Source organism: Bubalus bubalis, chromosome 16 (assembly GCF_019923935.1).
Source record: "Bubalus bubalis isolate 160015118507 breed Murrah chromosome 16, NDDB_SH_1, whole genome shotgun sequence".
NCBI lineage: Eukaryota > Metazoa > Chordata > Mammalia > Artiodactyla > Bovidae > Bubalus > Bubalus bubalis.
The window spans coordinates 55,647,606-55,668,531 of record NC_059172.1 but is presented as its reverse complement, the minus strand read 5'-3'; the positions used below and the strand labels follow the sequence as shown (position 1 = coordinate 55,668,531).

General features: G+C 50.7%; 1 protein-coding gene across 7 annotated transcripts; it reads left to right on the top strand.

Annotated features, from left to right (window-relative positions):
• Positions 1–1,954: 1,954 nt before the first annotated feature.
• Positions 1,955–20,837, top strand: NLRX1 (NLR family member X1). 7 transcript variants are annotated; one of them, XM_044929620.2, is made up of 10 exons: positions 1,955–2,121; positions 4,526–4,746; positions 5,213–5,282; positions 5,756–5,844; positions 6,388–7,007; positions 7,384–8,199; positions 17,477–18,072; positions 18,313–18,399; positions 19,174–19,425; positions 19,753–20,837. In XM_044929620.2, exons 2-10 carry the CDS (start codon positions 4,584–4,586, stop codon positions 20,072–20,074), a joined length of 3,015 nt encoding a protein of 1,004 aa, XP_044785555.2. In that variant the 5' UTR covers positions 1,955–2,121; positions 4,526–4,583; the 3' UTR covers positions 20,075–20,837. The 7 variants fall into 7 exon arrangements, 6 of the variants coding, with proteins under 6 accessions (XP_044785555.2, XP_044785554.2, XP_044785553.2 ...); XM_044929619.2 differs by lacking the exon at positions 1,955–2,121 and adding an exon at positions 2,332–2,721; XM_044929618.2 differs by lacking the exon at positions 1,955–2,121 and adding an exon at positions 2,334–2,715.
• Positions 20,838–20,926: the final 89 nt, after the last annotated feature.

Below are 20,926 nucleotides of genomic sequence, written 5' to 3'. Positions count from 1 at the left end.
CTGTGCTGGGTCTTAGTTGTGGCAAGTGGGATCTGCATCTTCGTTGAAGCATGTGGCACCTTTTTAGTTGTGGCATGTTGGATCTAGTTCCCTGATCAGGGATTGAACCCGGGCCCCCTGCAGTGGGAGCGTGGAGTCTTAGCCACTGGACCTCCAGGGAAGTCCCTGCAACAAGTCCCTGTTTTATATGTAGTAATGTGTATCTGTTAATTCCAAAGTCCAAATGTATCCCTCCCTTCCCTTTCCCCTTTGGTAACCGTAAGTTTGCTTTTTATGTCTGCTAGTTTATTTCTGTTTTGTAAATAAGTTCATTTTTTAAATTTATTTTTAATTGGAGGGTAATTGCCTTACAATATTGTGTTGGTTTCTGCCATACATCAGCATGAATCAGCCATAGATATATATATGTCCCTTCCCTCTTGAACCTCCCTCCTTGCATTTATTTTTATTTAGATTCTGCATATAAGTGATATCCTATGATATTTGTCTTTCTCTGTCTGACTTTCTCTGTCTGACTTCACCTAGTATGATCATCTCTAGTTCCATCCATGTTGCTGCAAACATCATTATTTCATTGTTTTTTTGGTCTGAGTATCATCTTATTTTTTAAGATCCAGTTCAAATGTCACTTCCGGGTCACAGTCAGTTAGTAACTTCCTCTCCCAGACTTTCCTAAGGCTTCTATCTGCCTCTGAAGTACGGTTCTTTGGGTCCCCTAGAGGGGAGCTGCTCTGGTCTGGTCCTTGTTCTTCTTCTTCTTGTTGTTCAGTCTTAGCCCAATACCACATGTTTGGTGAAAGAACAGATGTTTACATGTATAACTAAACAAGGAAAAAAAAAAAGTAAACAAGGATGGAGGGTAGAGATTGAGTCAGGAGATAGATGGGCTCCAGGCTAGACATTTACATCTGGCCTCCTGTTTGCATTTCATGGGGCTGGAAGAAGTGGGCTTCAGCCTGGATAGTTAACAACTGTTTGCAATTCCTGATATAACAGATAGGTAGGCTCCAGTTGAGGAATTTATAATCAGCCTCCCCCCAGTCTTTGTCGAGGCAATAGTCATGGCAAGGACAAAGATGTGCAAAACTCTGTTCAAGTAAAGGATTAAGGGATCCCCACTCCCCCCTTTTTGGGACAAAGGAGACACTATACATGCGCAGAAAGGCTCCTTGAGGGTCAAAAGTCAGGGGATAATTCCAGGCAATAATGAATGAGTCTTGTGCCTCCCAGAAGCCTTCACTTTGAGATAAATCTTGACTGAGGGATGCCTGTGCAACCAGGGGAGGGTCCCAGGGTAGGTCAGGTGTAGAAAAAGAAACCAGATAATTGGCTGAAGGAAGACAAAGACCCAGAAGAACTGACTTATATAAATGACTTCACTGCCATTTTACTGCACTCCTCTCTAAGGGGTACGCCCCTTCTTTCCAGGTGTACATCTCTGCCTTGCTTCTGCCTTAACTAAACAAACCATTTCTCTATATGCTCTCCCACCTGTTGTGCTATGTCTCTAATGGTACTTTGTACCGACATTTACAATGTCTGCCTCTGTGATACATGTATTTTTCACTGGGGGCAAAGATCCAGGGAAAAATGTTTTCTAGCCTCTAGCCCTTGCTGGTCTGGTGGCTAGGATTCCTGTTTATCATCCAGGCTACCCAGGTTCAGTTCCTGGAGAGGGAATTAAGATCTTGCTTCAAGCCACTGCTCATTGCTGCCTCGCTGAAACCAAGATCACAAAGCTCTCTTCCCAGCCCTCCCGGCTGCCTCTCTACGGGTTCCCTACTGCACACCTCTGTTCAGTGCACACCTGTGTTTGCTTGCAGAGGCATGCCCTGGCTGTGGGTGGTGGGTGACGCCTCCCTCAGCTTCATGGGTCCTGAGCGTGCCAGGTGTGGAAGCACAGGAACGAGAGTGGGGGTTTTGAGGACCAGGAAGCCCCAGGGCTAGGCTATGACTGGGTGCCAGGCAGGAAGGGCAGTTAGAGGTGGGAGCAGTCCCTCACCCCATTCTTCTGTCTTCCTTGAGGCAAGTGACCAGAAGCCACACACAGAGGTTCTGGGCAGAGGTGAAGAGAGCCAGGTACAGAGGGAAGACCCAAGATCCCAAGATCTCTGCCAAGAGGTACGCTGAAGCGGTGAAGAGGCACAAAGGGAAGAATGTTCTGGGGATGAGGGAGAGAGGGCACCTCGGGAAGGTCCAGGGGTCCGAGGTAGGAAGACCCAGGCCCCGGATTCTTGTTCTGGCTCTTCCAAATTGGGTCAACCGGCGGTGCGAGTCATTTCACCTTTCTGAGCGGCAGTGCCTTCATCTGTACAATGGGCGTCGCAACAAGCCCTGCCTGAGAGACAGTGACTAATGGGATGAGACTGTCGCTCGGTGACCTGCAGAAGACAGTTCCAGCGGCAGGGCCCGCCCGGATGGAGGGGTGTAGCACGGAAGGCGCGGGGAGATGGCCGGACGATTGCGGAAGAAGTCCCTGCCCCGGGCCTGCTCTCCGGGACCCCAGCCTCTCTCGCTATCTGCCTCCTCCCAGGACCCGGAGGCCCGGAGCACCGAGGCGCGTCCTCGCGCGTGCCCGCTGCCGGGCGCGTAGCCAGAAAGGGCAGGGCTCCGCGCAGGCGGGCGGGGCGGGCAGGAAGCGCGGCGCCGCGCCGGGGCCTCTGCGAGTAAGCGAGAGACTCTGGCGACGACCGCTCCCGGCCTGGACGGCGGCGGGTAAAGGTCTAAGCAGCGGGGGCGGGGTGGGGCTGGGCTGGAGCCGCTAGGAGCCGGCTGCCGGGGTTGCGTAGGACGCAGCGGTGCGCTGAATGGTGGCCGTTGTGGCGGGCTCTCCCCTTGGGTCTGAAACCAACTTGAACAAGGAAAGCTGGGGTCCCCGATTAAGAGGAGGAGCTCTGTGCGAGCACAGACCTGGTACCTTTCCTGCGGTGCCCTCTTCTTTTCTCACTGCTCTGGAGACCAGGGGTGATCCTCCGAAAGTTACCCTCCCCACCCCCGCCCCACCACGAGTCCCATCTTGAATCAGAGGCCCTGCGTCTGATTTTTTCCCACTGAGCTAGTTTCCCCAAGCTTTTCCAGCTTGCCAGGGACGCCTCTTAACCCTTCTTCTGCAACCGGGACTCCAGGTCTGAGCCCCAGCCTGCACCTCCACTGGTTGGCCCTGCTGGCAAGAGGGCCCAGTGCACCCACTTCTCCCTAAGTGTGTCCTGCCCTTAAGGAGCCACATCCCAGTGGAGACCGGCTGCCAAGTAGCTGTGTGCTTCATTTAAGGGAGCTCAGGGATGGGGAAGGACTGCCCAGGAGAGAGGGACTTTAAGCAGTTTTTAAAAGCTTGGGTAGGATTCTGGCAGGAGAGAAAGGTCATTCCAAGCTGATGGAAGAGTATGAACAAAGTAAAGTGCAAGCAAGATTCGGAAAGCCTGGTGGATAAGGCACCGGTCAGGGGCATTATCAGAAAAATAGCAGTTGTGGGTCAGGTATTTGGAATCCATACAACCTAGGATTTTAGGGAGGCGATTGGTGGCTGGGATGAGGGATGGGAATGGAATGGCAGTGAAGGCAGAGAGAAGGTAAAGAGAAGAGGGGTCCCCGGAAGTCTGGGGAGGGTCTGAGTTAGCACAGGGGTGGGAGGGATGATGCAACAGGAACAGTATGGCAAAGAATGGGGAGGAGGAACTGGCCAGCGGGCTGATTCCAGTGGATAAAAGAGGAGGGAAGAATTTGAAGACAAAGGGGTCAGATTTCAAGAAGAAATCATGTGATTGGGAAGATGTGCGGTAAAGTAACTGAACAGGGACAGGGCTGCTGAGTTCAGGTCTGCGAGCTTGCATCTTGAAGCATAGGCAGGATGTCCATATGGAGACACAAAGTAGAAAGTCCTTTGTTCATTTATCTATTATTTATGCCAGCCTGAAAAGCAGGTTAGATAAAAGTCACAGAGAAGATAAAATGGTCAAACTATTAAAACTCAGCTAAAAGGACCTGATAGCTACAGAAAAACTTTAGAGGAGAGTGGATGATTGTTTACTGGGAACTGTTGGCTCGGAAAAGCTTCTGAACATGAACACAGAACTCCTATGAGTTTGCTGGAAGCCAAGCAAAAGAAGAAAAGGACAAGGGGGACTTCCCTGGTAGTCCAGTGGTTAAGACTCTGCGCTTGCACTGCAGGGGGTACAGGTTTCATCCTAGTCAAGGATCTAAGATCCCACATGCTTTGCGGTGCAGCCAAAATAAATAATTTTTTTTTAAAAGGACAACTGAATAGTTCATTAGGCTGGAACTCAGGAGAAAGGCGATCATGAAGCCATAGGGTAGAGGCAGTGGATGGTAGGAGATAAAATGGGATCACTCAGGTGGGGGATGTGGAGGAGGGAGGTCTGAAGGCCAGGCCGGGGCTTTGGTGACACTGACGCTTAAGTAAAAGCTAATGTTCTCCTGAGGAGCAAGGCCACCCTTTGGCCTGCTTGCGGAGGTGGGGTGGGAAAGTTGGAGTGTGTGGGGTCCATTCATACCATTTTTCCTACAGGGGAACAGGCTAGAAGGCGGTGTGCTCAGTCCCGCAGGCTCTGATCTTTTCTCCTGCCATGAGGTGGGGCTGCCATTTGCCCAGGGCCTCTTGGACCCCTGGTCTGGGAAGAATACTCCAGCCAGCAGGTGAGCAGGAAGCAGGGGTTTCTGTTTCCAACTCTCCCTTCATCTTCAGAGTCCAGACGGCGCCCCCTAGGAGAGCAGGGATCCAGACACCAGGTGTGCTAGTCCCAGCTCTGTGATTCTCTAGCTGTTGACCTTGAACAAGTCACTGCACCTCCCCAGCTTCCTTTCTCCCATCCTGAACTAAGGGAGTCGAACTGTAAGATCTTTGAGGGTCCCTGTAGCTACATAAGCCCAGGAACACTTGTCTGATTTCATTTTGCATTCAACAGATATTTATTGAGTGCCTGCTGTGTGCTAGACAGACCCTGTGCTTAGTTCTAAGTAGATAATTATGAACAAAACAGATGTAATCCCCGCTCTCATGTAAGAATGGGTGTGTGAATGAATGTTAATGAAATAATTACATAATGAAATATAATAACTGCTGCAAAGGGGCAGTTTGTGATGCTATGAGAGCAAATGATGAGGGGGGCTGACATAGATGTGGGGGTCTGTGTATTGTTGAGCTAATGTGGGTGAGTTCTTGATGCTATTTCTTCCTTCTTCTTTCTCTCTGTAGATGAACGTATCCCCTTCCTGATTCACTGGAGTTGGCCCCTTAAAGGGGAGCGCTCTCTTGGGTCTCCAAGGTGAGGCCTTGGTGTCATACTTTAGGACACATCTGGACACAGCAGAGTAGCCTGGGAAGGGTCAGGACTTGCAGAGCTTGATGCCCTGGGGAGAGGTTGGTCTTCTGGTGGGTAGAGAGCGTAGAGAGTCAGCTACTAGACCTAAAGAGGAAGTTGGCTTATATCATCCATGGTGCAAGTCACAGTGGTCAGCCAGAGGAAGAACTGGTGGAAGGTGGGCGGAATCCGGTAGGGGCCAGCCTAAGTTCCCGGCAGGCAGGGAGTAGCGGGGAGCTGGAGGGCTAGGGGCGAGACCTCAGGCCCTGGGAAGGGTGTGAGAGAATCAGACGAGGCTCTGGACTTGGATGTCCAGGGTCAGGGCTGGATTTCAGGAAGCCAGAAGTCTATCAGCTGAGGCAGGACTGGACTCTAAGCCTCTGTGGAGCCTGAGCCCAACAGCCAAGCCCCAGCTCACCCCCTCTCTTTGCTCACAGGGCCTTTATACGCCACAATGGAAGCTCAGTGGGCAATGGTCCTTCATCCGGGAGGCATGGACAGTTGTTCCGGGGCATTGCTGCATCTGGTAAAGGGACTGGCTTCTCAGTCAGCCTGAGGAGAGGGGATACTGGGCTCCCAGGGGGTGTGATGGGGTCGGGGAAGGTGAGGAGAGAAGCAAGCAGGAAGGTGGTATAGAGCACCCATAACCATCGGCCATCCGTGGACCCACTCTCCCTGGCCTTATTATCCGTCTATCTGTGTACCCCTTCTTGCGACACTCGTGCAGTGCACACTTACGATGTACAAAGCACTGGGAGGGACATATCATCTCTCCCTTCAACACACTGCCTCTAGCTGTCAGAGAAGATCATGCACAGATAATCGTGCAACCAGTCAGCCCAGACTCACCATCACTCATCCCCTGGCTCCCCACTTCCTGTCACTGGGGTCTGAAGTTCCTGGACATTCTGAGGGAGTCCTGTGTGTCCAGCACCATTTTGGACCCCAGCATCTCCCAATGTCGTGTCTTGACTCGGCAGCTTGACCCTAGCTCTAAGGTCTCCCTAAGCTCTCGCGTTTCCCCACCCCTCTTCCTGACCTCCCTCTCTCCTCTTGCCTTCCCATTCAGAAGCTCTCCAGCGGCACCGCCACAACCTGGCCGAGTGGTTCAGTCGGCTGCCCAGGGAAGAGCGCCAGTTTGGCCCGACCTTTGCACTAGACACAGTCCATGTTGACCCTGTGATCCGTGAGAGCACCCCTGATGAGCTGCTGCGCCCACTGGCTGAACTGGCCCTGGAGCGTCAGCCGCCCTCTGCTGGGCTCCCCCAGCTAGCCCTGTCTCAGCTCTTTGACCCAGATGCCTGTGGGCGCCGGGTGCAGACGGTGGTGCTTTACGGGACCGTGGGCACAGGCAAGAGCACGCTGGTGCGCAAGATGGTCTTGGACTGGTGTTATGGGCGGCTGCCAGCCTTCGAGCTGCTCATCCCCTTCTCCTGTGAGGACCTGTCATCCCTGGGCCCTGCTCCCACCTCCTTGTGCCAACTTGTAGCCCAGCGCTACACTCCCCTGAAGGAGATTCTGCCTCTGATGGCCACTGCCGGTTCCCGCCTGCTCTTTGTGCTCCACGGCTTGGAGCATCTCAACCTCAATTTCTCCTTGGCCAGCACAGGGCTTTGCAGTGACCCCGAGAAGCCAGAGGCACCAGCTGCCATCATCATCAACCTGCTGCGCAAATACATGTTGCCTGAGGTGAGTGTGCCCTGCCCTGATTTGCTGTCCCTAACTTGCCCCCTAAGGATTTTTGCATTCTGGGTCCACATATTTAATATATAGGAGTGTAGGCTCTGGGTTAGTTCAAATCCTGCCCCTCTGCTTCCAAGCTGTGGGACTGAGCTGGTCAGTAGCTTCTCCAGGCTTCCACTTCCTTCTCTCCTTGAGTTGCATTGATCAAATGAGATGCTGCATATGAAGTGCTTAGCACGGTGCCCTGGATCATAGTGGGTCCACATAAGTCTGAGTTATTATTACTGAGGTCATCATCATCTTCACCCTTGGACTCTTCCCTGGCAAGTGAGGCAATGAGGACACCAGGGTCTTTCTTAACCCTCCACCATGCCCTTCCCAGGCCAGCATTCTGGTGACCACCCGGCCCTCTGCCATCGGGCGCATCCCCAGCAAGTACGTGGGCCGCTATGGTGAGATCTGTGGCTTCTCCGATACCAACCTCCAGAAGCTCTACTTCCAGCTCCGCCTCAACCAGCCAGACTGCGGGCCCGGAGCTGGCGGGGTGTCGGTCACGCCAGCTCAGCGCGACCACCTGGTGCAGATGCTGACCCGGAACCTGGAGGGGCACCATCAGATCGCCGCTGCCTGCTTCCTGCCCTCCTACTGCTGGCTCGTCTGTGCCACCCTGCACTTCCTGCATGCCCCCACGCCGGCCGGCCAGACCCTCACGAGCATCTACACCAGCTTCCTGCGTCTTAACTTCAGTGGGGAGATGCTGGACAGCACTGACCCCTCCAAGTTGTCCCTGATGGCCTATGCAGCCCGAACCATGGGCAAGCTGGCCTATGAGGGCGTGTCCTCCCGCAAGACATACTTCTCCGAAGAGGATGTGCGTGGCTGCCTGGAAGCCGGCGTCCAGACAGAAGAGGAGTTTCAGCTGCTGTACGTTTTCCGCCGAGACGCCCTGCGGTTTTTTCTGGCCCCGAGCGTGGAGCCAGGACACGCAGGTACCTTCGTGTTCACTGTGCCCGCCATGCAGGAATACCTGGCTGCCCTCTACATCGTGCTGGGTTTGCGGAAGACGACTCTGCAGCGGGTGGGCAAGGAAGTGGCCGAGCTCGTGGGCCGTGTCGGGGAGGATGTCAGCCTGGTCCTGGGCATCGTGGCCAAGCTGCTGCCCTTGCGGGCCCTGCCGCTGCTCTTCAACCTGCTCAAGGTAACAGCCCCAGGACCCCTGGCTGCCAGTCCCCATCCTCCCTGTTCATCCCCTGCCCCTCTCCCAGAAGGAACCTGTTTCCCCTGCATAACTGTGAATCCCCTTCTTGGCTCTGTTTCAGATCTGGGCACTCTGGCTTTTAATGGGATTGGGGTATAAGGAAGAGGGAGAGAGAAGCCATAGTCTGGGGAACGCTTGGAGGGGGATCTGAGGGTGCAGGGACTTTATTAATAACAATCCCATAACTCTGATGATAGGTTTTGGGGGGTGGTTTAATATCTCTCCTTCTAGTCTTCGTTGCTGGGCGGCAGGGGTCACTACAGTCCAGGGTTAGGGTTAGGGTTGTGCTTTGCAGGTCCAGAAACCCAACTGTATCTATTCCTCAGAGGCGATTAGACTCTGGGAGTGATGTCTCATCCTAACTTAATCACCAGAGACAGGTTTATAAAGCAGATGCTGTTTTATTCATTTATACCAGGAGGATAAATGGCATTGGTAATTGATTTAGGACAATCCATCCAGGGTGCAGGTCCGCTCCAGAAACCAAATTACAGGCCTGAGGACTGTGCCGTGAGCAGTGCAGATGCACTAAGTTTTTGATGGGAAGAAATATCCACTCTCAGCTGATGTCTGCCGGATGCCTTGTAAATGAAACACTATTATAATCCTTTTTATAGATGAGGAAACTGGGGCTCGCAGAGGCTAAGTAACTTGACCAAGGTCATTCAGTAAGTAGAATAACTGGGATCTGAGTGCAGGTTTTATAGTTCCGAATCCTGTGCTTTTTCTGCTAAACTTTACAGATGTACTATGGATATTTCTGTGAAGCTGTGGTGCTTTGCTGGTAACCCCAGTCCTCTGTAGAAATGTTTCAGTTACCTATCTTGAGGAAGCAGGGCCTTGGTAAGCGGACAAAATTTTAACAAGTTTTCCTTATAGGCAGCAAAACGTCAGGGTTAAGAATAGGGATTCTATAACACAGCTGCTGCTGCTGCTGCTAAGTCGCTTCAGTTGTGTCCGACTCTGTGCGACCCCATAGACGGCAGCCCACCAGGCTTCCCTGTCCCTGGGATTCTCCAGGCAAGAACACTGGAGTGGGTTGTTGCCATTTCCTTCTCCAATAACACAGCTACCTGGGTTCAAATCCAGGCTCTGCCACTTAACTAGCTGTGTGACTTTGTACAAGTTACTTAATCTCCCTGTGTCTCAAGGTCCTTATCTGTTAAATGGGAATAATGTGTGTGTTCATTCACTCAGTCATGTCCAACTCTTTACAACCCCATGGACTGTAGCCTGCTCAGGCTCCCCTGTCCATAGAATTTTTCAGTCAAGAATAATGGAGTGGGTTGCCATTTCCTACTCGAAACTGGAAAAATAAAGTATCTGTATCATTGGCCCAATATTAGGATTAAATGTCTTCATCTGCAGATCCTGGCACATAGTAAGTGCTATTTAATTGTTTGTTAGGGACTTCCCTGGTGGTCCAGCGGCTAAGATTCCACCCTCCCAATTCAGGGGGTCCAGGTTTGATCCTTAGTCAGGGAACTAGATCCTACATGATGCAACTAAGGTTTTACATGCTGAGAGTAAGACCCAGTGCAGCATAATAAAAATAAATAAAAAGCTTAAAATTTTTTTTGCTGTTAAACATAAACAGGCTCGGGCAGCCCATCCCTTCTTACAGCATCAACCCAGGCAGGAAAGTAATGGCCATTGCTGAGGCTGCTCCACCCCTTTGAGGATGTACTTGCTTCATCTGGATTCCAGTGAGGTTGTGGTCTCCTGACGGGATTCAGAAAGCTGCTCAATTACTTGAGGGGGCACCACACCCCCAGCCCCTCTTGGAGGGAGGGTTGCCTAGCAGAGGTTGGGTCCCATCTGTGTCTATATGAGCCTACTGATTCAGCTTCCCAGGGTGACTGTTTTCGTATCTTGTCTCCAGATGATTGCTGGGGGAGGGACACTCTACCCTCCATGGTGAGAACCTTGCCTGTAACAAGTGAAAAAAAAAAAGGCAGGCATTAGAGGTTATTGTTCAGTTGCTCAGAGAGTCGTGTCTGACTCTCTGCGGCCCCATGGACTGCAGCACGTCAGTAGAAGAGGTGCCACAAAACAACCTCGTGGCTTTGGCTGGAGGTCCTTTCTTCTCAGAACCATTGCAAACATGGGAACTGATGTCACCAACCTCCCAAACATTCGTTTTTTTCGGACAGATATTTGAGTGCCTGCTGTGTGCTAGACAACGTGTTAGATTCGGAGGAAAACAACTAACAGAACCCCAGGTTTTTGTCTTTTCTGATCATGCAGTCTCAACACAAACATGTCAGCATGGCCATATGATTAAAAATCTTGTGAAGTGCCTGGAAAGCCAAGTTCCAGGTGCTGTGGACGTGTGTAAGGTGGGGACCTGATTTAAGGGGATAAGGAAAGCCACTCTGTAGGAAGGGCATTTAATCTGATCCCTGCAGGATTAATCAGGAGAAGCACAGGGGGAAAACACTCCAGGAAGAGGATATAGCTTTGAAGGAGAAAAAATCTTAGCAGTATCAAAAAGACAGAAAGGAGAGAGAGAGAGAAGCAGAGAGGACAAGAGCAGAGTGCGTGAGAGGCTTTGATGAAGGCGCTGTGGTTGGCAGGGGCCTGTCGATGAAAAATTAATCAGTTGTCCATCTGTTGCAAGAGGGAGGACCCTTTTCAGGGCCTCTTGTCTAACTCTTGGAAATGAATTGTCAGTGTGTGTCTGAGGAGACACATACTGACAAAGCAAGAGGCTTTATTGGGAAGGGACGTCCAGGCAGAGAGCAGTAGGAAAAGGGGTGGGGAGAAGGAGAACTGCTCTGCACTGTGACTCACAGTCGCAGGTGTTACGGTGATGAGATTAATTTCTGGGTTGTCTTTGGTCAATCATCTTGTTTGGCCCATATTTAGTCTGACTCAGGGTCCTTCCAAGTGGCTTGTGTGTCTCTTAGCCAAGATGGATTCCAGTGTGCGGATTCTGGGAGGTTAGTAGGCCAATATTATGGGGCTGGCATCTCCTCCCTCCTTTTGGCCCCTCCCAGATTTTCCAGGTTAGTTTTTGGCAGCAGCACCATGTTCCTCTTTGGGGCTTCCTACTGTGAGATAACTCATGCAAGTGGTCATCATCGCTCTGGTCAAGGCATGCTGCTTCAGTCAATGGTTCCGTAACATATCCAAGAAAGAAATGGAAATTTTAATTCAAGCCAATCTGAGGATTATAACCTGGGAGACAGTCTCTCAGAGAGTTCTAAGAACTATTTCAGAGGTAAAGAGGGAGACCAGTACACATACTGTTTTGCTGAAGGGAGTGTGTGTGTGTGTGTCTACGTGTGTTTAGTTGCCTCAGCCGTGTCGTGACCTCATGGACTGTAGCCCACCAGGCTTCTCTGTCCATGGTATTCTCCAGACAAGAATAGTGTAGGGGGTTGCCATTTCCTTCTCCAGGGGATCTTTCTGACGCAGGGATTGAACCCACATCTCCTACTTGGCAGATAGGTTCTTTACCACTGAGCCACCAGGGAAGCCCCATCTAGTCATGAGGAACAGACATCTTAGTTAATGGTTTTAGTGCTTTCCTAAGTATGGAAAGATGCAAGAATCCAGGTTCATAAAAATTTCTCCTGAAAATATCTAAGGACCAGTTCTGTCAGTTTCAGTCCAGTTAAGTCGCTCAGTCATGTCTGACTCTTTGCGACCCCATGGACTGCAGTACACCAGGCTTCCCTGTCCGTCACCAACTCCTGGAGCTTGCTCAAACTCATGTCCATCGAGTAGGTGATACCATCCAACCATCTCATCCTCTGTTGTCCCCTTTTCCTCCTGCCCTCAATCTTTCCCAGCATCAGAGTCTTTTCCAATGAGTCAGCTTTTCGCATCAGGTGGCCAAAGTATTGGAGCTTCAGCTTCAGCATCAGTCCTTCCAATGAATATTCAGGACTGATTTCCTTTAGGATGGACTGGTTGGATCTCCTTGCAGTCCAAGGGACTCTCAAGAGTCTTCTCCAACACCACAGTTCAAAACCATCAATTCTTCCATGCTCAGCTTTCTTTATAGTCCAACTTTCACATCCATTCATGACTACTGGAAAAACCATAGCTTTGACTAGACGGACCTTTGTCAGCAAAGGAGTGTCTCTGCTTTTTAATATGCTATCTAAGTTGGTCATAGCTTTTCTTCCAAGCAGCAAGCGAACTTTGATTTCATGGCTGCAGTCACTATCTGCAGTAATTTTGGAGCCCAAGAAAATAAACTCTGTCACTATTTCCACTGTTTCCCCATCTATTTGCCTGAAGTGATGGGGCTGTATGCCATTATCTTCATTTTTTGAAGGCTGAGCTTTAAGTCAGCATTTTCACTCTCCTCTTTCACTTTCACCGTCAGTTTAACCAGAGCACAAATTGCCTCATCCTGATCTTTGCCCTGAATTCCTTTCAAGGTTATTGTAGGCCAGCAACTGCAGTGGCTAGTGACTTGATTTTGTAGAACCGTGTAGTGGGCAACATTCTTTATTTTACAATCTCTTCCCTTTCAGTCTTAATTTTGATCAAGGTTTGGGAGGCAGTTTGTGACCAATTTGTTCCAGGGAACTAGGACTGCTCATTCCCAGGTCAGGCAAGGATTTCACTGATGGGTCACTCACTGTGCTGTTACTGGACTAGGCCTTATTAACAGTAGCCAAAATCCTCTGACCTGCCTGTCTTACTAGTCTGTTATGATCCAGAAAATGATTTCCTCTTGTTGCTTCGTCCCATATCTAGAGTGACAACGTACAGTCATTCATCTTATAGAACTCTATATTTGATCAGTATTTCAAGTTGCCTTGCCTTCCCTAGTGGCTCAGTTGGTAATGAATCTGCCTGCAATGCAGGAGACTCGGCCAGGTAGGGAAGATCCCCTGAAGAAGGAAAGAGCAACCCACTCCAGCACTCTTGCCTGGAGAATTCCATGGATAGAGGACCCGGGCAGGCTGCAGTCCATGGGATTGCAAAGAGTCAGACGAGACTGTGTGATTAACTTTCACTTTCAAGTTGTCTAATCATTAATTTTATCTGAAACTCAGTCACACGGTAATTCAGGGAACAAGTCTTATAAAATAGGCAAATGCCAGCAAATTTGGAAAACTCAGCAGTGGCCACAGGACTGGAAAAGGTCAGTTTTCATTCCAATCCCAAGAAAGGCAATCCCAAAGAAGGCTCAAACTGTCGCACAATTGTACTCATCTAACATTCTAGTACAGTAATGCTCAAAATTCTCCAAACCAGTCTTCAGCAATATGTGAACCATGAACTTTCAGATGTTCAAGCTGGTTTTAGAAAAGGCAGAGGAACCAGAGATCAAATTGCCAACATCCGATGGATCATGGAAAAAGCAAGAGAGTTCCAGAAAAACATCTATTTCTGCTTTATTGACTATGCCAAAGCCTTAGACTGTGTGGATCACAACAAACTGTGGAAAATTCTGAAAGAGATGGGAATACCAGACCACCTGACCTGCCTCTTGAGAAACCTATATGCAGGTCAGGAAGTAACAGTTAGAACTGGACATGGAACAACAGACTGGTTCCAAATAGGAAAAGGAGTACGTCAGGCTGTATATTGTCACCCTGCTTATTTAACTTCTATGCAGAGTACATCATGAGAAACGCTGGACTGGAAGAAGCACAAGCTGGAATCAAGATTGCCAGGAGAAATATCAATAACCTCAGATATGCAGATGACACCACCCTTATGGCAGAAAGTGAAGAGGAACTCAAAAGCCTCTTGATGAAAGTGAAAGTGGAGAGTGAAAAAGTTGGCTTAAAGCTCAACATTCAGAAAACGAAGATCATGGCATCCGGTCTCATCACTTCATGGGAAATAGATGGGAAAACAGTGGAAACAGTGTCAGACTATTTTTTGAGGCTCCAAAATCACTGCAGATGGTGACTGCAGCCATGAAATTAAAAGACACTTACTCTTTGGAAAAAAAGTTATGACCAACCTAGATAGCATATTAAAAAGCAGAGACATTACTTTGCCAACAAAGGTCCGTCTAGTCAAGGCTATGGTTTTTCCAGTGGTCATGTATGGATGTGAGAGTTGGACTGTGAAGAAAGCTGAGAGCCAAAGAGTTGATGCTTTTAAACTGTGATAAGACTGGATAAGACTCTTGCGAGTCCCTTGGACTGCAAGGAGATCCAACCAGTCCATCCTAAAGGAGATCAGTCCTGGGTGTTCATTGGAAAGGACTGATGCTGAGGCTGAAACTCTAATACTTTGGCCACCTCATGCGAAGAGTTGACTCATTGGAAAAGACCCTGATGCTGGAAGGGATTGGGGGCAAGAGGAGAAGGGGACGACAGAGGATGAGATGGCTGGATGGCATCACCGACTCGATGGACATGAGTTTGAGTGGACTCTGGGAGTTGGTGATGGACAGGGAGGCCTGGTGTGCTGCGATTCATGGGGTCGCAAAGAGTCGGACATGACTGAGTGACTGAACTGAACTCAACTGAACAAGTAATAGACCTAATAGCACTGATAAGATCATAAGTAAGTACTGAAGCTAAGATCTCCCATGAGGTGAGGCCCAGTATCCTCCCAGGTCATCTGAGAAATCTTGTTTTGCATCAATCGCTATGTTTAAGGAAAATGATATATTGGCATTTTACATAAAGTTCACCTAAGATGTTTGCATATACAGTGTGAGGGGTAGATCATCATGACCCCTTCAGTTCAGTTCAGTTCAGTCGCTCAGTCATGTCCGACTCTTTGCGACCCCATGAATTGCAGCACACCAGGCCTCCCTGTCCATCACCAACTCCCAGAGTTCACTCAGACTCAACGTCCATCGAGTCAGTGATGCCATCCAGCCATCTCATCCTCTGTCGTCCCCTTCTCCTCCTGCCCCCAATCTCTCCCAGCATCACAGTGTTTTCCAATGAGGTAACTCTTCACATGAGGTGGCCAAAGTACTGGAGTTTCAGCTTTAGCATCATTCCTTCCAAAGAAATCCCAGGGCTGATCTCCTTCAGAATGGATTTGTGGGATCTCCTTGCAGTCCAAGGGACTCGCAAGAGTCTTCTCCAACACCACAGTTCAAAAGCATCAATTCTTCAGCACTCAGCCTTGTTCACAGTCCAACTCTCACATCCATACATGACCACTGGAAAAACCATAGCCTTGACTAGACGGACCTTTGTTGGCAAAGTAATGTCTCTGCTTTTTAATATGCTATCTAGGTTGGTCATAACTTTACTTCCAAGGAGTAAACGTCTTTTAATTTCATGGCTGCAGTCACCATCTGCAGTGATTTTGGAGCCTCGAAAAATAAAGTCTGACACTGTTTCCACTGTTTCCCCATCTGTTTCCCCTGAAGTGATGGGACCGGATGCCATGGTCTTCGTTTTCTGAATGTTGAGCTTTAAGCCAACTTTTTCACTCTCCACTTTCACTTTCATCAAGAAGCTTTTGAGTTCCTCTTCACTTTCTGCCATAAGGGTGGTGTCATCTGCATATCTGAGGTTATTGATATTTCTCCTGGCAATCTTGATTCCAGCTTGTGCTTCTTCCAACCCAGCGTTTCTCATGATGTACTCTGCATAGAAGTTAAATAAGCAGGGTGACAATATACAGCCTTGACGTACTGCTTTTCCTATTTGGAACCAGTCTGTTGTTCCATGTCCAGTTCTAACTGTTGCTTCCTGACCTGCATATAGGTTTCTCAAGAGGCAGGTCAGGTGGTCTGGTATTCCCATCTCTTTCAGAGTTTTCCACAGTTTATTGTGATCCACACAGTCTAAGGCTTTGGCATAGTCAATAAAGCAGAAATAGATGTTTTTCTGGAACTCTCTTGCTTTTTCCATGATCCATCGGATGTTGGCAATTTGATCTCTGGTTCCTCTGCCTTTTCTAAAACCTGCTTGAACATCAGGAAGTTCACAGTTCACATATTGCTGAAGACTGGTTTGGAGAATTTTGAGCATTACTTGACTAGCGTGTGAGATGAGTGCAATTGTGCGGTAGTTTGAGCATTCTTTGGCATTGCCTTTCTTTGGGATTGGAATGAAAACTGGCCTTTTCCAGTCCTGTGGCCACTGCTGAGTTTTCCAAATTTGCTGGCATGTTGAGTGCAGCACTTTCATAGCATCATCTTTCAGGATTTGAAATAGCTCAACTGGAATTCCATCACCTCCACTAGCTTTGTTCGTAGTGATGCTTTCTGCCCACTTGACTTCACATTCCAGGATGTCTGGCTCTAGATGAGTGATTACACCATCATGATTATCTGGGTCGTGAAGATGTTTTTTGTCCTGTTCTTCTGTGTATTCTTGCCACCTCTTCTTACTATCTTCTGCTTCTGTTAGGTCCATACCATTTCTGCCCTTTATCGAGCCCATCTTTGCATGAAATGTTCCCTTGGTATCTCCAATTTTCTTGAAGAGATCTCTAGTCTTTCCCATTCTGTTGTTTTCCTCTATTTCTTTGCACTGGTTGCTGAGGAAGGCTTTCTTATCTCTTCTTGCTATTCTTTGGAACTCCTTGACCCCTTAGAGGATTGAAAAAGGAACCCCTTAGAGGATTGAAAAAGGAATGTTATCTTCAAAGGAGTCACATAACTAATGCCAGAAAAAGAAACAGATCTTTGTGGCAGGTATTTTTGCCATTGGGGAAGTCTAGTTAAATGTAGAATGGAGATGTACAGTGCATACCAGAAGGAAGGGAGGAGGCCCAAATGGGCAGAGAAAAATTTTATGTTTAAATTTTTCTTGTCTTACCTTAAAATATGAATTTTATTTCATCAGGTCAAGTCATGAGGGGTCTGAAGTAGTAGCAGTGACATCAGTCAGCGCTGCCGTGATGACAGTGATGATGTTGAAGATGGGGATGTATTTATACCACCTAGCCTGGGACCAAGCTAGATGAATAGCATATGCTAATTTCTTCAAGCTAAATGCGTAATATATGCTAATTCGTTTCCACCAACCCTGGACTTGGAAACAGAAGGGGTGTTAGGGAAACAGAATTTCCTTATGTCTGGAATACATGAGACAAGTGCTGAGAGATGACTCTGGAAAGGTCCAGTTGGGGCCAAATTATGCAGTTTTCTATTTCACATGGGCAGCAGGGAGCCACGGAAGCTGCTGCAGGAGGGGCGGGTAATGTGATCTGACAAATCACGCTCCGGTTTAAAGGAGACTGTGAGGCTTAGGCAGGAAGGCTGAAAGGCAAGCAGGAGGCTGCACCCGCCCCCCACTCCTCCACACTGCTTCCCTTCCAGGTGGTTCCACGAGTGTTTGGGCGCATGGTGGGTAAGAGCCGTGAGGCGGTGGCCCAGGCCATGGTGCTGGAGATGTTCCGAGAGGAGGACTACTACAACGATGATGTCCTAGACCAGATGGGTGCTAGTATCCTGGGCGTCGAAGGTCCCCGGCGCCACCCGGACGAGCCTCCAGACGATGAAGTCTTTGAGCTTTTCCCCATGTTCATGGGCGGGCTTCTGTCTGCCCACAGCCGGGCAGTGCTGGCTCAGCTTGGCTGCCCCATCAAGACCCTGGATGCCCTGGAGAACGCCCAGGCCATCAAGAAGAAGCTGGGCAAGCTGGGCCGGCAGGTGCTGCCCCCCTCGGAGCTCCTGGACCACCTCTTCTTCCACTATGAGTTCCAGAATCAGCGCTTCTCTGCCGAGGTGCTTGGCTCTCTGCGCCAGCTCAACCTGGCAGGCGTGCGTATGACGCCCCTCAAGTGCACGGTGGTGGCAGCTGTCCTGGGCAGCGGAAGGCATGCCCTGGACGAGGTGAACTTGGCCTCCTGCCAGCTGGATCCTGCTGGGTTGCGCACGCTCATGCCTGTCCTCCTGCGTGCCCGGAAGCTGGGGTGAGGCCCTGCCCTCCTGGATGGGCAGAGGAAAAGGTTCTCGGGAGACCAAAGGGAGTGAGAAAGGACCAGAGGGTAGGGTGAGTCTGGTGTGGGTGGAGGTGACAAGAACCACGGAAGGGGACGCAGCTGTGGACTACAAGAGGTGCATGAAGAGGGAGGGTCCTGGTGGGTGGGCAGGCTCCAGGCCAAACTCCTTCCTTGATTTCTTACCTCCCCTCTGGCCACCTTCTGCTCTAGGTTGCAACTCAACAGCTTGGGCCCTGAGGCCTGCAGGGACCTCCGCGACCTGCTGCTACATGACCAGTGCCAAGTGACCACCCTGCGGTGAGTGCCTGTGCAGGGTGCTCCATCCTGCTGGCCAGCTATGGTCAAGGGTGGGCTCTCTGCTTCCCAACATGCCTGGTGTAATAAACAAGGCAGGCGGGTAGACCCTGACCCACCCTCCTTACTCCCCCACCCTCCTCTCCCCCATCCTCCCTGTCTAGTACAAGCAGCCAGGCAGGGGGAACGTACCACGGGTCATAGGTATTAAGTAAGCCTCTCACGTGGCTAAAATCAGCCTGGGGAGGGGCCAGTGGAATAACACCCAGGCCAGTTGCCTGGTAACAGCACCACTGATTGCCTCCCAGGATTTTCCCTGTTGCCTCACGAGGATGACCCTGATGCTGGGCACTCTATATAGATGCTCCCAAAGTGTTGACTGGTTGACTAGCAACCGAGATGCCTGGGTTCCTGATTTCAGGTTGGAGTAAGGGGAGATGAATGGGGTGGGAAGAAGGAGGGGCAATTGGGAACAGAGGGCAAAGCAGGGATTGGAAGGGAGTGAAAAAAGGAGGAAGAAGGGAGGAGGAAGGGGAGAGGGAAGGGGGGTGTCACAAGGAGAATGGAAGGCAGGAGGAAGGGAGGGATAAGCCAGCTTCCATCTCACTCTTCCTCCCCTGCAGTGAGCTTACCCCTATTTGTCATTTCCTGGCCTGCCTTTCTCTGCATCCAGGCTGATCTCTGCCCCAGGTGATGCACCCTTTAGGCCCAAGTCTGGTGCTCAGCACAGGTCATCTGCTAGGAGCTCTCATAACCTTAGACTGCTTGTGGCCCTAGGCTGTCCAACAACCCGCTGATGGCGGCGGGTGTGGCCCTGCTGCTGGAGGGGCTGGCAGGAAATACGTCCCTGAAACACCTGTCTCTACTGCACACGGGCCTTGGGGATGAGGGCCTGGAGCTGCTGGCTGCCCAGCTGGACCGAAACCAGCAGCTCCAGGAGCTGAACGTGGCCTACAACGGCGCTGGTGACGCGGCAGCCCTGGCCTTGGCCGAGGCTGCCTGGAAGCACCCTTCCTTGGAGCTGCTGCAGTGAGTTTTCCTGCCCCTCCCCCACCCTGTCCCATCGCCCCACCCCCCATACGTGATGGGCCCTTCCCTTGCCCTGATTCTCCACCACTGTTTCTCTTAGGGTCCTAGGGGCCTGGTTCCTATCGACTCTGGTCCCACTGAATTCTAGTGCCATCCCTGCCTCCCAGTGGCCACCGCCCTCCATCTCTGGCATATTGCAGACACTTTCCCCATCGCATTCCACAGCTAGGGGATGAGTTATGAGACCCCTCGCTTTCTGTCCACCCGCCCTCCACCTTCCTTCTCGGAGCCCCGCTGAATGGCATTTACTCTGCTCTCTCCCGCTAGCCTCTACTTCAACGAGCTGAGCTCAGAGTGCCGCCAGGCCCTACGGGACTTGGGGAGCGCTGCAGAGGGTGGTGCCCGGGTCGTGGTGTCGCTGACGGAGGGGACAGCCGTGTCCGAGTACTGGTCGGTGATCCTGGGTGAAGTCCAGCGGAACCTCAACAGCTGGGATCGGGGCCGGGTCCGGCGCCACCTGGAGCTGCTGCTGAGGGATCTAGAAGACAACCGGGGAGCCACCCTTAATCCCTGGCGTAAGGCCCAGCTGCTGCGGGTGGAGGGCGAGGTCAGGGCCCTCCTGGAGCAGCTGGGCGGCCCTGGAAGCTGAGACCGTGGCAGCAGTGTGTGTCCCCTGGCCCCAGGTCCTTTCTGTCTGTGACCCTCTAGCTTCCACTACTACTTCTAGAAAGATCCCTTCCAGGGATGGATGATGTGCACACAGGTGTGCCAGTTGCTCTCCCAGGGCATGTCCAACCAGTGTTCCAAGTCTGGAGTTTCCAGGATCGTGGAACATGCCTCACCTCCCTTCAGCTAGAAGGGCTGAAAGATGTGGCATTTGGTGGCCACATCGTCCCTTAGCGTGTGTACGTGCATGCTAAGTCACTTCAGTCGTGTCTGACTCTTTGCGACCCTTTGGGCTGTAGCCCACCAGGCTCCTCTGTCCATGGGATTCTCCAGGCAAGAATACTGGAGTAGGTTGCCATGCCCTCCTCCAGGGGATCTTCCCAACCCAGGGAGTGGACCCATGTCTCCTGTGTCTCCTGCATTGCAGGCAGATTCTTGACCGCTGAGCTATTCAGGGAATACACCCGTCCTGTAGCAGCACCACCAAGCGCTTCTCTGATTCTGCCACCAGGGGGCACTCTTCTCATGTCGGACTTGCTACGGGCGTTGCTGTCCAGATGTGTTGGAGGGTTTCCATGTCTTGCCTTTATGTTTTCTGGGGACACCCAGGTTGCCAGCAGCCACTTTCCTCTCTCACTGGTGCTGTCTCCTCACCGTCATCCCCCTTTCACCAATGGTACCCAAGCTCGGTGGCCCCTAGGGACGTGGGGACTGACTTGCTATTAAAGAGCTGTGTCTTCCAACTACTTGGCCTCAATTTTGCCTGTTGCTTTCAAGAAAGGGTACTGTTCTTGGTCATTCTGGTTAAACCACTGGCCACTTTCTGTTGCGGATG